Raw genomic sequence first — 17556 nt, forward strand, 5'->3', positions numbered from 1 at the left:
GGCTTCAAAGAATGAAGCAATGCATCCCACGCCAAGCGTGGGCTTCTGGTTTTTTTCTGAGGAAGAGAAAACTCATATCCTACAGTTCCCCCTGAATGGGAAATATAACCTGTGACATTTTAGCTGCAAAACGATTCATCTCCAGAAAATGCAGATTAAAAATAAACATTTACCTGTTTTGCTTCATTCCTGGCTGCCAAAGTTTAGAACTGGAAAAAAAAGTGGTTGGCAGAGAGTTCTATAATCCCGCCTTCCCCTCCTTCTGGTAACAGCTGGAATGAGGAGTTTGAAGGAAGATGCATGATTGGTTGAGAGTCAGAAGCAGGGTGGAGTGAGGAAGACAGAGGAGGAATTTACCTGTCTAGGTAAGTCAGTAGGAGGTCAAGAAGAGAACAGAGAAGGTGGTATAGCCTGTTTGGTCGTGTCATTTCATAGCAGAGTAGCTGGAATTGTTTTTATTTCCTAGTAAAGGTGAGTTAAACTCTAACTAAACTATGTTTGCTTAGGCGGAAAAGGAGTGTTCCTGGATTTAGATACAAATAGCCGACCAGATAGCTGGCTTGTCCAGTCTTGCTTATACGCTTCCCCTATTTCGTGCTATCTTTCTTGCCGTTGTTCCTACTGAAATCTTTGGGCTCGTAAAGGATTATGGAAGGTCTCGAGTTTCCTAGTGAAGGTAATCCATGCATGTTGCAAACCTTTCCTGACAGATTTTAGGGGAAATTCTATTGGTAGCTTAGTTGCTTTTAAAATGACTTTTAATCTGTAAATCTGTGAATGACAAATGTTTGTCTCTTTCATGGCTTCTGTTCAGGCTTATTAACAATGAAAATATATAGTAAGAAAAGCAGCTTCCTTTCAAAAAATCTGGAAGATGCAACCAAGCATAAATGTGCTCTCTCTATAATATATAATATATTATATATATTATATATTTTATACATTATACTATCTATATATATATATAATTATCACACTTATGGGAAAATAAGCTTACTTTAAGTTTTGCAATCATTTAAATTATTTTAATAAATCTTCAGAGACTTGGATGGAAATTGTTTTTAACATGAGATGGGGGTGGAAATGTGCTCCTTATCAGTTAAATGTAGGTAAACATGCAGAACTATGCCTGCTTGTAATTTGAAACTGGAAAACTAGGATTGTGCAGCTCTGGTACTGTAAGGGTAATGATTAAAGAGTCTTTTGTGTAGGTAGAAGTGGATGGGTCTCCAGGGTCAAGGTGCTTGTGCATGTATGTTTGACACGTTCTGTCTCTTATTCTGATGTGGTTTGGCCATTGGGATGCAGAATAGCATTAGTTCATGCAGATGCATTCAAAGTAGGATTTTTTTTTTAGTGAACTGGCAACTTTCTTTAATTCTGTTGGTTTTTAATACATAAGAATACATGTCACCAAAGCTTATTTAAAAACAAAATCTAAATTCTTCAATGGAGTCACTGAGTTTCATTTGCAGGGTATTCTTGGGCAATGTGTCAGTCAGTCAGCTAAGCTCTGTGTGCTAGATTAAAAACTGGAGTAAGCCTATACCCCCCAAGAAAATACTATAAAAGAAATTAAAGTAACCTCTATTTGAGGGGACCATGAAATGATCTAACAGGGAAAAGAGATAGTAATTGACTCTTGGTATTTGTCCAGATGCATGCTAAATTCCAACAATGTGCACTGCTTCCAGCGGCATAGCGTGGGTTGTCAGCAGCCGGGGCAAGGCAAGTAATTTGCGCCCCCTAACCCATGGATTTGCGCCCCCTAACCCTAACCCCCAGATGTTGCGGCTGGCCCCCCCTGCACCCCCCACACTACGCTACTGACTGCTTCATCTGACTGATTAATTGATTGTTGTATCCACTTATATGCCAAAATCTAAGCAGCTTACTACTATACTTAAAATACACAATAACATTAATTAAAATATACATTAAACAAAATGTAACAGTGCACATATAATAAATAGGTTGGTTGTTGAAAGGAGGGATTTGGATGAGACTTTCATTTTACACTATTAAAATCCACTTGCAGCTATGCATCAAATGAAGGATCTGAGCTGGCGTTTAACATCACTTGTGACATTAAACCATATTTATAATGCCCCTGGGTGGAAGGACTTTACCTTCCAGATTGTAGGACCTAGTACTTAATCTTCTTATAGTTTAAAAAGCAACTAGTTATAGAGGAGACCATCTGATCTTGTAGACCCAAGTATTTTGCCTCTGTCTAAAAAGTAATCAGCAGTACTACATGTACCGAGGGCTGTTTGTTTCTAATACCTATGATATAAAATAGCAGTGGGGAACATCTGCTCCCTGACATAATTTGGCCCATGAGAGTCCCAGTTTAGCCAGTGAGACCTTCCCCACAAACGATGTCATAGGTGATGTCAGTGCGGGACAGATACAGCTGCAGCTACAAAGGCACAATTGAGAACGTGAAGGGATAGATGCTGACAGGGAGTCCCGCTAGGATCAGATCCAGCAGGTAGCTCCTCATTGGGAACTCCAATGGGGCTTGTCTTCTCAGTTTGCAAGAAGCAATTTGGATTCAAATCCATATTCCTACTCCCTTTAAATTGAGGTGGTAGTGGGTATACAGCTGCCTCACTCATTGCTTCCCTTCTGAGAGCTGGCTGTTGTCCATTCCCTCTGCTCCCTCCACAGTGTTGGTACCCGTTTCACTACATGATGGTAAACATATGTTTTGTGGGCCCAGAGCCTACAGGGACTCCACTGTAGCTGAAGGCCAAGAATCGAAAATGCCTGCCTCCTTCAGTTGGCTCATATATGATATGTGTTGTTGATATTATTTCACACCACCCTAATCTCCGAGTGGGGCAAGATTACAGGGATTCTAGGTGCTTACCCAGGGGTTATGTTTCCTTTTGGGAATGAGGCATAGCGGAGACTGTGGTGCCTTTATGATATATGGTTTATTTGCACATGTATACAACCTGAGCCTATCATAGCATCAACACCCAAAAGGATCTTGTTTCTCCCATATCCACAGCCTTGGATTCAAACATACACCAAACATTGCTCTCTCTCTCTCTCCTCCCAGCTTGCTGCTTGAAATCTGGCCCACATCACTGCAACTCAACTCTAAACTCAATTGCCCCTTTCCTTTGTTTTCCCCTTAATGGCCCATCACCCAGGCTATCACCTCATCTAGATGGCCTGGCTTATGTTTTAACACTTGCTGGATCAAGGGGTTACAAGGGGTTACAAAGATCTCACCTACAGCCTATTTCCTCTCCCTCAAATTCATAACAATATCAGGTATTGGGCACACCCTGGTTTCATTTCCTTAAGAATAAGTGGCAATGCAGCAAGAAAACATTTTACTGCTGTGTCCTATGTTCATAATCACTATCAGTGAACTGTGGCTTCAGGTTGTGAGTTAATATTTAATATCTCAGATTTTAGAGCTTTAACTACACCTTTGTTAGCTTCTAAAGCCTTTTGAATATCTAGGCTCTGGATTACTCAACTGTCCTTCCAGGTTCAGCTGCTTAATTGTGATGCTAGGGATCAAAATTTTAAGTAGTAATATACAGTCTTGGGCAAGTTAGGTTGTAATTTTCTTGGCTGCTTATTCAGTGCACCAAACCCTTTAATATCATATTGGACACATGTTTGTTCCTCTTAGTAACAGAAGTCAGAAGACTGCTTTTTACACATCTTCTTTTGTGATCATTGTTGATCCAATGTGATGAGAGTCTCTCCCCCCCCCCACATTTTCTTACTATGAGGCATCCTCCTAATGAAATAACTCTGCAGGACTGGCCCACTCAGGAGGCAAGGTGAGGCAATTGTCTTAGGCGACAGGATCCACAGGGGCAGCAGATCCAGATGTAGATGTTTATTTCCCCCCTTGTTCCTGATGTAGACTTTCACTCACCCATTCTTCCCTGGGGGAAGGGGTGGTGGTGCCATTTTGTAGTTCACCTCAGGTGCTATAATGCATTGGGCCAGCCCTGTAACTCTCTTGTCATGCTTGCCTCCTTATACACTTGAAAGTAAATGGTATAATTGATGGCTAAGAAAAAGTGTTTCACAAAACAACAGTGTTCATCCTGTTAAAGCAAAGGTAAGATGTATGTGTATCTGTGTCTGAGCAACTTTCCTTTTGTCCATACTGAACATTCTGCACTGATGATGGTGGTGTTGCTAAATACCTGTTAGTCACTCTCTTATCCAACTTCGTCACAAATACTGTGTACTGGAACACAAGAGTACTGTATTTTTCCATCTATAAGATTCCCCCATGTATAAGACACCCCCTATTTTGGGGGACTCAGATTTAAGAAAATTGGGGGGGGGCAGATGTATCCGTGTATAAGATGCCCCCTAATTTTTGACATTATTTTTAAGGGGGGGAAATCTAGTCTTATACACGGAAAAATATGGTAACTCGAGTGGAGAGCTTGCTGTCTTTGATAGGAGGCTGTGGGATTTTGTCTTGATTTAATCTCTGTGTACAGTGCCGTGATGTGAATGAACCCTGTTGCTGGATTTTGTAGAACACAAGATAGCTTATTTCCCCCAAGCAGAGTTCATAAAGGTCCTTCCTAACCTAAGGAAGATGAGATGGGAAGTGAGGCAGGGACTGCCCCCTTTCTAGATTGTTGCTTATGTATGTGGCATCAAGGGCATGGCCAAGGCTGAGGAATAATGGAAGGCATTCAGTCTCCCATGTGAAAACTGTAAATATTATGATTGGCACACATGCACCGCAATCTTTGAGAGTTTCCTTTTTATTATATAAGATGATTCGCTGACGTGATAGCACCCTTGGTCACGCTGATTTTTGCAATTTGAATGAACACACCCTGTGATGCTCTAGCGCCTTCTTACGAATGGAACTGACATGCCTGCATTTTGAAAAGAAGCTTTTCAGTGCTGCTGAGCTTTAAATACTAGTTATCCATGTTAAGAGGGAGTAGTCTTCCCATCTCTTGCTGGATGACTTTACAGAATGTGACAGGCAGAGGGGTGGAGCTGGAAACACGTCTTTCTGGTTAGAAAGCTTGTGACCACATCCTCACAAGGCAGAATGGCTTCATGTACTGAACGAAGCATGGGGAGGGAGTGGTGGGAAAAGATGGGTGACACTCTTGGCTTCTGCCACTGATTTTGTTGCATAGTCTTAGGCAAGTCCAGTAGCTGCTTCAACAGAAGCTGTAGGGTGCCTCTCACATAGCTTGGCTGTTGGATCATGGCTTGGATCTGTAGCTTGAAGATTCAAATCTGACCTTGCGGATCAGCCTGGAGGTTCACACACAAAGAGACTCAGTGTCTATGGACTAGGGCTTATGTCTATTTATTTTGGAAGGACAGAAGGCAGAGGGGATTGGGTGCGAGTCAAGCATCAGGGTGAAACATGAATGGCTTCAGTGTGTAGAGTTGCCTTAGTATGTAACTCTAAACTTTTTGAGGGGGAAGCTGGGGAACATGAGGGCTGTGGCCAGGGCTGTTTGACATAAAACAATATGGGGCAGAGGGCTTCAAGGTTAACCAGAGGCGTGCTTTTCCCTTTCTGTAGGATTTGCATTAGGACCAAACTAGGATTAAAAGGCTTTAAATGTGTTTGGTGAAGGTTTGTAAATTATAACTTTGAAGCAATTCTGATTAGGTATAATCACAGTTGGCTCTGTCGCAGCAAACTGTGAAGGAGGAGACAATATATGAGAAGAGGGAGCATACCAGCACGTGGTGAATTCGAGTCTCAAGACTGTGGGAAAAATAAGACAGTATGTGACATAGAGGATGATACCATGAGGCTGTATTGAGGTTGATGTGAATATAGCCATTGTATTTCTATGGTTGTATTATTTCCTGTCCAATCAGGTCTTTGTTAGTATAAGTTAAGCTAAATGACTAGGACTGGAAAGGCATTCACTTAGCTATGAAGCACACTTGGTGGGTGATCTTATCACAGGCTAACGTCACAGGGTTGTTGTGAGGATAAAGTATAGCCAAACCAGATACTCAAGCTCCCTGGAGGAAAAGCAGTATATAAGGAAGTGTTTATACACACCATAAAAGAAAAAGTCTATTTAAAAAATGAGGACGTGCACTCGGAAGTGTGGGACAACAATAACTCAAAGTGAAGTTTTATGAACTGCGCAAACAAATTGGAATGAAGGCTCAATAAACAGCGGATGTTGTATCACCTTGAGGCAAACTTTGCACCAATTTCACATGAACCGATGAATGTTCTGATTTGTAAATGCCACCTGTCCATCATACCCCTACCCCCTCAGTTGCCCTTTAATGTGATTTTGAAGCTTTAATACGATTTTGAAGCTTAGCTGGGGTGTAGTCAACATTGCCTTTTGTAACCGGTGTAGAATTTCCGGACATGACCTGCAGTCAGCTTAATCCCCCACTAGTCCCCTATGTATCAACCTCTGTTTTAAAACAGCTGCAGTTTTCATCTGGGCCTCACATTGGTAGTTCCACCACCCTCAGAAATTTGTGCGTGGTGGCCTGGGAGAGGGCACTTTTGGTGGCCACCACAAAGTTTTGGAATTCCCTCCCCACAGAGGTGTATCTGACACATTCCTTGTGTAGTCTCCATTGTACCTTGGCCTCTGGTACGTGACCTGAGATATATATGAGATATATATTATTAGGATCCACCCTATTATTGTGACTATAATTTGTTTTTAATATTGTATTTTTAAATTGCTGTAATCCTCCCTGGAAGCTTATGGTGACAGGTGGGTAAGGAATCAGACATATGTTGTTGCTGTTAATTTTATATCAGTGGCACCAGAGCAGCTGGCCTCTTTCAGTGGTATATGTGTGTAGGGATGAGGGATGGGGAAGAAAGTCATTTCAGTGTACGCTTAAATGTGAATCTAGTTGGTTAGAGTGTGATGCTGATTACATCAAGGTTTCAGCTTTGATCCCCATATGGGACAAGCTGCATGTTCCTGCATTGCTGGGGGTTGGACTAAATGATCCTTGGGGTCCCTTCCAACTCTACAATTCCATCATTGTACCTAATTTATATTTCACCAAAACAAAATGTGAACCAAAAGTCAACTTTCTTTCAAAAGATTCAGAATTTTGCATATATTATGGGGAAATGTACACAGAAACGCTCACAATAGTGAAAGTAACATACAAAAATACATTCCGTTAGGTAAAACTGCTTACAAAAGTGTGCACATTGGGCAAAATGTGGAATAAAATGCTAATGAATACTTCTAAGATTATTATTATTTTTAAATCACAGTCAGGTGTGAAAATGTGATGGACTGAACTTAACACTGGAAAAATGCAAATCTTAAACTGGCAGATTTCTCCATCCCTAGTAGGGGTGAAAGACACCTGCTTAGATTTCCTCCAACTCATCCCACACCACTCATTGTGCACTATAGCTTTAAAGCGGGAACGTGGGAAGGGGCTGTCTGGATGGGCCTTTTCTAAAAGACCCCTTTCCTACTATATGTGTGTGGCCTGTCCCTTTAAGGCATTCTCCTTCACATAAGGAATGTGAGGTATGTGCCAGGTAGGGAAATGCACACCCTGGCCTCTGCCCTAAGTAAATAGGCAGGTTGCCCATAGAGCCTGTGACAACCTTGCATTATTTAAAGTTAATCTGTGACTTTGCAGCGTTGCTGGTTCATAGGCATAGTCAGCATTAGTAGTAATAATAAAGGGGTATGATATTGTGAAATGTCATCCTTTGCTCTCCTTGTCATCCCGAAGGAATGTGCTCCTGTGCAAAGAAAGCTGGTGCTTTAATGTAGTGCATTTCATGCATGCAGGTCTTCTGTTGTCCTGAGGCTGAACTTCTATAAGCTTGGAGAAACATAGAGCCTTTCTTTCATTACAAGAGCCAGTGTGGTGTAGTGGTTTAGAGCGATACACTCGTAATCTAGGGAACTGGGTTTGTGTCTCCGCTCCTCCACATGCAGCTGCTGGGTGACCTTGGGCCAGTCACACTTCTCTGAGGTCTCTCAGCCCCACTCACCTCACAGAGTGTTTGTTGTGGGGGAGGAAGGGAAAGGAGAATGTTAGCCACTTTGAGACTCCTTAGGGTAGTGATAAAGCGGGATATCAAATCCAAACTCTTCTACAAGGGTTACATCCGGTCATAGGGATAGATTCAACGAAATAGCTGCGCTAGTGGGAGCAATGAGCTGCACTGGTGCAACAGGGATTTCTTCCTCTCCTCCCTCCACTCGCACCCCCAACCCAGTCAGCCTGGGGGTGGGGGTGGGGCGTGGCATTGAGAAAACACCTAGAACAGCATGCGGTGATGGATGAAGATAGGAGGAGTTTATTCTGTCTGGCAAGCAAAATGTCTACAGTTTGGTGAAGCATTGGTCTCGGCTAATGCCTTCTCTCTTGACTGAGAGAGGTAACTCGAAATGGTCTCTTCTACCATTTAAGGCACACAAGCTAGAAATTGTGTACAGGAGGAAGTGGTCTTAAACTCCAAGATGAGAACTCATTTCAGAGGTAGCTACTGTGGGGACTTCAGCAGGGTCTTCAACAATCCAGAGTAAGATTCCATCTCTATAGCCAGATATATGTGGGCATGGGCCATTTCTGCAGTGCTTGTTGGGGTTTGAGAATGTGCAGCAAGCCTTAACCAGCAGAGAACAGGAGGGGGATGTGCTGGAAGGGGCAGGACTTGCTAGTCTCTCTGCCCCCCTCCTCTTATTACATAAAGAAAGAGAACCCCTTAAAAAGGCTTGGGATTGATCCAATTCTGAACTGAAACAGCAACAGGAATGTATAAAAATCTGCTAAAAAGCAGAAAGAGAAACTGATTTTGTCAACATGGCATTTCCAAATGATGTTGGGATTTGTGACAGCAATGGATGTGCAAGAAGTGCTATAAGAAAAACCTTATGAAAGAGCAAATTGCTTTTAATAGCTATTCTTGCTGTATGACTTGTTTTGTTCCAGCTAGTCTTGTTTTTATACTTTGTTTACTTGCTAGTTTTTTAACATTGTGAGTCACTTTTTGTGAAATATGTGACATGACTTAAAAATACTTACTATGTAGTTTGGAAAAATGTTTGTTCACTGTATATTTGGACACCTCCTTAAGATATTGTAACCACATTTTGCATAATGATTCCTGAGATCAAAGAGCAGGTTTTCGTCTGTGTTCAAGTACATTTAGATAGCATTTTGAATCAAGATGGTGGACTGAACTGATTTTTTAACCACTGATTTCAAAACCTTTCTGATATGCTAGTTTTATGTTGGTGATCACTTTAGGGGTTAATGTCGACATGGGCCAACTTCTGCATGTGCATGCTTGTTTGTTGTCATCCACACGAGTGCTTTCAAAACCTCTTACTATTTTCTGTCTGCACTAGTAGGTGGTGTTTGATTGGATGTATTCACAATATTGTGTTGGTGTTCCCTGCTCTCAGTTAGTACTTCATAACTCATCATAGGTTCTGGAAACTTGAGGTCCATTGTGGGCATGTATGCAGGTATTTACTTACCCATGCACACACTTCATAAATTTCTGAAATACAAGTTTTCCAGTGTGCCAAATTTGTACAAAAGCCACTATTTTTAAAATGTATGTGTTGCTCCAAGCCAGGAAACCTGAAGTCTGTTGTGGATATTTGCACAGATATTTGTTACCTGTACATGTGCACGTTTTAATTTTTTATATACAGGTTTTCTGATGTACCAGATGTGCACAAAACAGTGAATGCTGCCGCCGCCTTCAGTAATGTGTGTGGCTCCAAGTCAAGCAAGGATTTGGAGACAGTGGCATGAAAGATGGTCACTTCCTTGCCTTTATTTCCTTTCCCACCTCTTGTATCTGAAAGGACAAGTTTTATTTTTATTTTTAATACAGCTGTTTCAAGCAAAAGCACTTCTGGCCAAAATAACTGGGTTTTTTAATAAAAAAAATACTGTTAAAATGTGAATGTGCCTTCAGCAGCTTTTCTTTGGGCAGATGGAAACAAAATGGAAGTAGGAAGTGTTGCAGGCAGCACCCACTGAAATGTCACCAGTCATGTAAAACAACCTGCCCACACAATGCACTTCATTGGATCCACAGTCTGGTCACATACTATTTTAACTTGTATTTTCTTTCTTTACTGGATTATCCATTGATTAGGAAAATTCAAATTTAGTGGGAAAAGGTGTGGGCTGCCATTTGGATAAGGAGGCATCATATAGACAATGCAAAAATAATAATAATTAGAGACAAAATGAGCTGCAAATACACATTAAACACTGGTGTGAACCGATCCTTAACATTCCCAAGCAATGCTGGGCACAAGGTTGCTAGTAATAAATAGTAATTCTGCCCAGAGTATTTATTTTTATTTATTCCTGAAAGGTAGGGTGTGTGAGTGAGAGCTATGCATAGACAGAAGTGGGTTTAAAATGGCTGCAACTTTTATCAGTTATGCGCAAAACATTTTGCCTTGATTTTTTTTAAAAAAACTATTATGTTAAAAGTACAGTGTATAGGAATTTTAACTCGCTGCAGTTGTAAGATGTTTAATTTTGTTTGTTTGCTTTATTTGCTGATTCTTTTTGTATTTTTGTATTAGTATTGTTTATTTTGATTGGCTGCCCTTCAGCAACAGGTCCCAGAACAGGTTACAACAATTTAAAAGTTGATGTTAAAAAAGTTAACATAGATCACTGTCACAGCAATAGGGTAGCTCTTAAAAACACACCTCAGATGTCAAAAGCCAAGGCAAAGATTATTACTGTATATTAATAAAGAACAGCCCAGCGACGACAAGCAGACCAGTAGTGATTGTTTGTGGGGTGTGGAAAAGCAGAGCAGGGTAACAACTGCAATATCACATATGTTTTTCCTCAGTTAGGAAGGAAGCCTCATTTATTTCAAGGGAATTACTTCTAAGTAACATATACTGAACCAAGCCCAATTTGTTTTATTCTATAAAGGCAGCACACTGAATGAATGAAATAATGTGGACATGAGGAAAGTGCTTTAACAAACACACCCCAGTATCCTCTTCTTCTTAGCTTCTGATTTTTCCTGCTACTCTAGGAGGAGCCCCTCTTGAGTCCCAGGCTTGGGCATCAATATTTCTTCCTCCAGTTGCTTAGCAACAGTGATGAAGTGTCCTTAGCAACAGTGCTGCCTGCTGAGTCACATTTTCTGCTCTAATTTTCTTCATAAATGTCTGATTGACATACTTATGCTACTAAAAAAGGATGAAAGCTGGGGTGGGGTGGAGGGGTTGGCCACCCACAAACTCCTACCCCTTCTACCTGTTTGTTGGTGGCCCTGAGGACACTGCTTCCAAGAATTGATTAGCAATGTATCATGGTGAAGGGAAAGTACTACTAAGTCAAGTGTACTGACTTTATTGGATCCCAAGGCTTGTGAATTTGGGCTTTGCTTTATATCTTGTTGTAAGCTGCCATGTGTGTAAAAGCAGCAAGGTATAAATGAGTTGAAATCCTTGAAAAATGATATTCATATGCAGCAACCGGCAGGATTTCTGCAGCAGTAATCTGTTTTTGAGTATGTTCTGAAGTTGTGATACATGTTTATGGCTTCTTCTTATGTTTCCTCTCCAGAGTTCCTCAGTCATACTTACTGCTCCCTTGCCTGACTAGTGATATGCCTAAAAAGGATTTGTGGATAAGGACAGCTGACCCAGAACCCAGAGCAAGTGTTCACAGTGCAGGCAGTTGTGACAGTATGATCAGCAACGACTCCAACTTGTCCGGAAAGGTATATTAATTTAATTCAATTTATTTTTCTGTTCCACATAATTTCAGAACGTTCAGACAGGTCTATAGCCCTAAATAAAATATCCAACTGCTAAAACATTTAAGAAATATAAAAGATAAAGCACCATCTTAACCTTGGGCTAAAGTTTCCAACTAAAATTTTTTAAAAATCAGAATTACTTGCAAGCTAGGGCTTTGTATTGTAGGGATGGGGAACCTGTAGTTGCACTACAACTACCATAATCTCTGATACGCTGAATTAGGCTGATGGGATACACAGGGATAAGCATATTGTTTGGGGCAACTAATTTTTGAGGCAAGCATTTGACTTGATTGTCACTTAGGTCACTTCCTTGTGTGCTGTTTCTAGGCAGGGGTCTGTGCTTTCATGCTCAGTGACTGAGTCCTTTTCTATTTCCCCCAGCACTTTCTCTGTGAAAACCTGTTCTTTACCGCTGAATTGAAGCAAATGGAAATCCACAGAAAACCCAAATTGCCACTTGTTTCAATGCAGCATAAATAGCAGGTTTTCCTTGAGAAAGCAACGGGGGGGGGGGGCGGAAATCAAAGCGCTCAGACACAGAGCTTGCAAGCATGAACATGCACCTAGAAAGCACTGTGTGGATGAGCCCTTGGTGTTAAATTATTTGAGTGATGGTCATGAATGTATGAACTTGCCCTTAGGATGTGAGGCTTCTCCAAGCACCTATGTGAAGGAGTTTCCCTCAGTCAACCTGCTGAGAATATTAAAATTCGAATGACAACTGAATGGCGGTACTTCCACTAGAAATGTTTTGGAGCTGCTGTAGTTGCAGTTTCCCAATGCCTAGTCCATTGAAGAATAATAATAATGCCATATTGAAGAGATGGTGATGGAGAGTGCACTGTGGTGAGCCTTAGCCAAGTTTGTGTAAATGCAAACTTCTGTGATATGTTTCACTAAAGTTTAACACAGCTTCACTCCAAGTTTAGCACTGTCATTCTGTAACCTGTGGGGTGGAGTGGATTTCTGTCCAGTGAGTGATGAGACCAGGTAAACTATTTCCTGTCTGACTTGAAGCTTACTAGATATTTGCTAACTGTAGTTTGTAGAGATTTACTAACCACAAATTACCATAGCTGTCAACATTTCCTTTTTTTTAAGGGAAATTCCCTTATTCCGAATAGGATTCCTTGCAAGAAAAGGGAAAAGTTGACAGCTATGCAAATTACAGTTCTGAATTGAACTTCCATTCCTTCTGTTGCACACTAGAAGTGAACTTGTGCATTTAATTAATAACGATGAGCAGGGTAGTTCAATTATTGTGGGGCCTCTACCTTGTCATCGTAATAAACCTGTACCTTGCAAAAACTCCCACATGGCCTCATCCTAGAAAAAGCAAGGGAATCCAACTCTTCCTATGTCAGATTTTTATCTTATTACCATTTGGGTATATCAGCTGGGACATTGACATTAAATAATTGACAGTTGGAACTCAACTTGTAATATCTATGCTTGAAAATTACTGAAAGCAGACAAATCCTGTGAATCTTGGAATCTGGTAGATGTAATTTATGCATTCATTTTGGCCATTGGACCATTGACCCAAATATCTTGTGGCCACATTCAGTCTTTCTGTCTGAAGTCTTTGAGAATGGGAGTGGTGGTTGCAGAAAATTCATGGTCTATTTTGATCAGAAGGTTGGTGGTTCGAATCCCCGCGATGGGGTGAGCTCCCATTGTTCAGTCCCTGCTCCTGCCCACCTCGCAGTTCGAAAGCACGTCAAAGTGCAAGTAGATAAATAGGTACCACTACGGTGGGAAGGTAAACGGCGTTTCCGTGCGCTGCTCTGGTTCGCCAGAAGCGGCTTAGTCATGCTGGCCACATGACCCGGAAGCTGTACGCCGGCTCCCTCGGCCAGTAAAGCGAGATGAGCGCCGCAACCCCAGATCGTCCGCGACTGGACCTAATGGTCAGGGGTCCCTTTACCTTTACCTTAAACAGGGCTGCCTTCAGATGTCTCCTAAAAGTCTGGTAGTTGTTTTTTCCTTTGACGTCTGGTGGGTGGGTGTTCCACAGGGTGGGTACCACTACCGAGAAGACCCTCTGCCTGGTTCCCTGTAACCTCACTTATCGCACTGAGGAAACTGCCAGATGGCCCTCAGCGCTGGATCTCAGTGTCCGGGCTGAACGATGGGAGTGGGGACGCTTCTTCAGGTATACTGGACTGAGGCCATTTAGGGTTTTAAAGGTCAGCACCAACACTTTGAATTGTGCCTAGAAACATACTGGGAACCAATGTGGGTCTTTCAAGACCGGTGTTATGTGGTCTCAGCGGGAGAACAAAAAAGGGAGAACAATAATGGTGGTGTTGACCTTGGTTATAAAGATTAGGTAGTGCTCCTTTGTAGGCTTACTGACAGACCAAATTCTTGCAAATTCACTGCAGTAATTAAGTCTTTATGGAAGGTAATAAATTTGAGATAAGGATAATTCTTTTTGAGCTTTTATGTCTCCTTGTTCATGTTGCTCAGGGGTTTTTTTGTGTTTTTTTTTGTCTTGAAGAGTGACAGTGGCTATGACTATCTATCAGTGGCGGAGAAAGAATGTCTTATGTTCCTTGAAGAAACACTAGATTCTCTGGATACTGAAGGAGACAGCGGAGTTTCTACTGATGAGGCAGAGACAGCTGAGTCTTCTAAGCATCCACGAACGTGGCCTATGAGAGATGTTCCTAAAGGTAAGCTGAGTTCTCTTGTGATTCTTTAACAGGAATGTTTCAGCTGAAGCATCATTCCTGGCTCAGTCAAGGTGGTGGTGAGGAAACAAAGCACAGAACTAGTTTCAGAACTGTAGAGTTCCGTGTGGAAAAAGTGTTTCACATGCATGTTCTATTAAGAGCACAAAATTTAGGGGTAGATCTAGTAGCTTGGATGCTAAAAAGCACACATTCATTTTAGCTCCTTTGAACAACTAAAAGTAGCCATAATGAGCTTGAGTTATCGCTTTAGGTTGGTAACTTAAAGTACTATGGTTCAAGGCAATGCACTTATGCTGTGGAAAAACCAAAGACATTTCCTAACCTCTAAATCCAGTTCCAGTTTGGTTACAAGCACACATCCCCACCATAGAAACAAACAGACAGACAGACAAACAGACAGACAGACATATTCTCTGTTACTCCTTGAGCTTTTAATCTAATAAGTACCATGTGTGGGATTTGTTAAAATATCACTTTGATACAGTTAGTATTTTGTTTTTAATTCATCCTTTTGTGGTAAGGCAAATAATTTAAGGACTTGGGTTTGCTCTTCTCCTCTTTCTCTTTGTTGAGGTTTTGTGATAGTAAGATTGTAAGAACAATACTTACTTCTCCTTCTTTTGTTTCTTTCTATCCCCACCCCCAACATTGTAGAGCTGGATCATGAAAATCTAGGAAAGCGCAACAAAATTGAACCAAAGAGCAAAAAATGTCTTTCTGGCTCTGTTCCTGTTGTCACCCCAAATCCAGGTCACCATATCTTTCCAAGGAACATCGGTGTAAAAAGCGCTCCCAAGGTTTCCCTTGCTGAAGCAACAGGGTCTAATGTTGCTGATTCTCTGAAATGCCAGACTTCATGGGGGTCTCCTAAGCATGAGCCAGTGGACATACCAAATGACAAGCCTAAAATGAGCTCCCAGTTAAGGCCATCTAACTTGGAATCTATAGTCATCCCACCCCCTGAACCTTTCCAGGACCAGCGGAGGAGTCATCCTAGAAGTGGGCAAGAGCCAAGTGGGACACCTCACTATGAAAATAAGAGGAATGTTGATGTAGTGGAGGGATATGGGGCTGCAGCTACCCAGACGGAACTTTCACTAGATAAGATGGGGGTAGCAATTGGGAAAGAAGCCATTCTGAAACCTCTCTCTCCTAAAAGTAGCAAGAAGATTTCTGAACAAATTACTTTTGCTCAAGAAAATTATCAAAAACCTACACTGGAAGAACCTGCCCTAGATCCCAACTTCAAGCAAGGTCCTCCCACTGCCCCCAAACCCAGGAAACTGCCTCCCAATATTATCCTTAAAACCAGCAAAGGTAATGCTGTGTCACTCAATGTGGATCCCAGTCACAAGATAAAGGTTCTGGCTCCATCAAACGGCAGGCCCAGAGCTGCAACTGGTGATTTTTCCATGGAAAAAGTTCATTCAATCCAAAATGAACAGGGGAGAGCCAGGAGAGAAGCTCTTAAGAAACTGGGTCTCCCACTAGATCAAGAAAAAGATCCCGATGATCATGTGATCAAAACCACACCTTACTCAATTCCAAGAGAAACTCCCAGGACAAGCAGCAGGGAGAATGTAAATATGGATAATGTCACCTCTGATAAGAAATCTGATGAACAGCACAACCAGGTTGGTGGGAAAGAAATCTACCCAATGGATATCAACCTTGCAGCTGTCAAACAAGTCAATGTCAAATCCAAAACATTGGAGCGTTCAGGTGTTGGTTTGAGCAGTTGCATCTCTTCTGGGAGCGAGGACCAGAATATTAAGAACAGTGGTTCACATGGCAAAATGTCATTTTTTGACAAGATCACTCCAAACTTTCTTCGCAGTAGCCGGCCACGCCCAGCTTCCCTTGGCACGGGGAAAGACTTTGTTGATCTGAAGGAAAACAAAATGCATAATGCTGAGTTGGAAAAAAGCGACAAACGACGATCTTATCCACTTCAGCCCCCCTCTAAGCTGCCCAGGCAACCATGTGTCAGTGTAAAGATCACCCCTAAGGGGGCCACAGAGGAGCATAGAAAGGAGGCTTTGAAAAAACTTGGTCTATTGAAGGAGTAAGCCAAATCATTTGATTAGTACAAAAACTGTGTGTTCAGTTGTGGATAATGAGTATACTTGCTTGCTCCCTCCGCTTCTTCAGCTAAAATGGGAGGAATTGCAGCATAGGATGAAGGTCTTGTCTAGTCTGTAGACATTCTTGATGGATTAACCAGCACTGGCTTCAGCTGTCTGCACGAGAACTAGCACTTCTGTAGAGGAGGATTAATTCTGCCATTTACATCTGCCACCACCTTTATAGGATCTTAGGGTGTTGTATATAGTGTATAAAAGTATGATTATGTATGTATGTATGTATGTATGTATGTATGTACAGGTATGTATGAATGAATGCATGACTATGTAATAAGTATGTGGTTAACTGGAAGGGGGAACTCTCAAAGATCTAAGTTGTAATTACTATGCCAAACTATGAACTCATAGGTCTTGTAACATGACGACAGCCATATGGCTAGAAATCTTTAGTTAAGATTGAGTTGCAATAATGTTTTTTGGTTCCTTTTTAAAACTCTGGGCCTGATAATTTGCTGCACACAGTGTAGCTGGTGGAATCAGGAGGCCTGTTTATATCCACTGAGATGACGCATGCGCTAGATATTTAATAAACTGGCAAGAATGCATCGGATATGAATCTTAAGTGTCAAGTTCATGAATGATAAGAAGTACTTGCCAATTCACCTCCAACATATCTTCAAAATGGCTGGCTAGAATTTGATTAAAAGCAAATGAATACTAGAACTAAAATTGATCTGGTAGATGGTAGTTTGTTGTACCTGCTTATGTGAACAAATTACTATTGTATGCTCATTGAAAATCATGCAGTATTCTAGAATGAAAATTGCATTAAAAATTGAAAAATAAACTATTTTATATGGAGGAAACTTTGGATTTTATTTGGTTAGTAAAACGTGTTAAAATAGTAAAGTGGAGTAGGGAGAACTGGTCTGTGGGAAACACAAAATTTAACTATAACCTTGAAAGTAAGCATAGTTGCATAAAATCACTGCTATCTCTGGAA

At 41.4% G+C, this 17556-nt stretch overlaps 1 protein-coding gene across 6 annotated transcripts; it reads left to right on the forward strand.

Moving 5' to 3' along the window:
* The first annotated feature begins 311 nt into the window (after positions 1-311).
* On the forward strand, positions 312-17419 carry LOC309372619 (specifically androgen-regulated gene protein). Of its 6 annotated transcripts, none has more exons than XR_014169573.1 (5): positions 11302-11433; positions 11572-11728; positions 14274-14448; positions 15124-16824; positions 16855-17419. XR_014169573.1 is itself a non-coding variant. In XM_081916376.1 (4 exons), the coding sequence occupies exons 2-4, from the start codon at positions 11615-11617 to the stop codon at positions 16536-16538; spliced, it is 1704 nt and encodes a 567-aa protein (XP_081772502.1). In that variant the 5' UTR covers positions 312-365; positions 11572-11614; the 3' UTR covers positions 16539-17419. The 6 variants fall into 6 exon arrangements, 4 of the variants coding, with proteins under 4 accessions (XP_081772502.1, XP_081772500.1, XP_081772501.1 ...); XR_014169574.1 differs by having other exon boundaries at positions 15124-16820; XM_081916376.1 differs by lacking the exon at positions 11302-11433 and adding an exon at positions 312-365 and having other exon boundaries at positions 15124-17419.
* The last annotated feature ends 137 nt before the right edge of the window (positions 17420-17556 follow it).

The sequence above is a fragment of the Podarcis melisellensis genome, assembly GCF_964234715.1.
Source record: "Podarcis melisellensis genome assembly, chromosome: 6".
NCBI lineage: Eukaryota > Metazoa > Chordata > Lepidosauria > Squamata > Lacertidae > Podarcis > Podarcis melisellensis.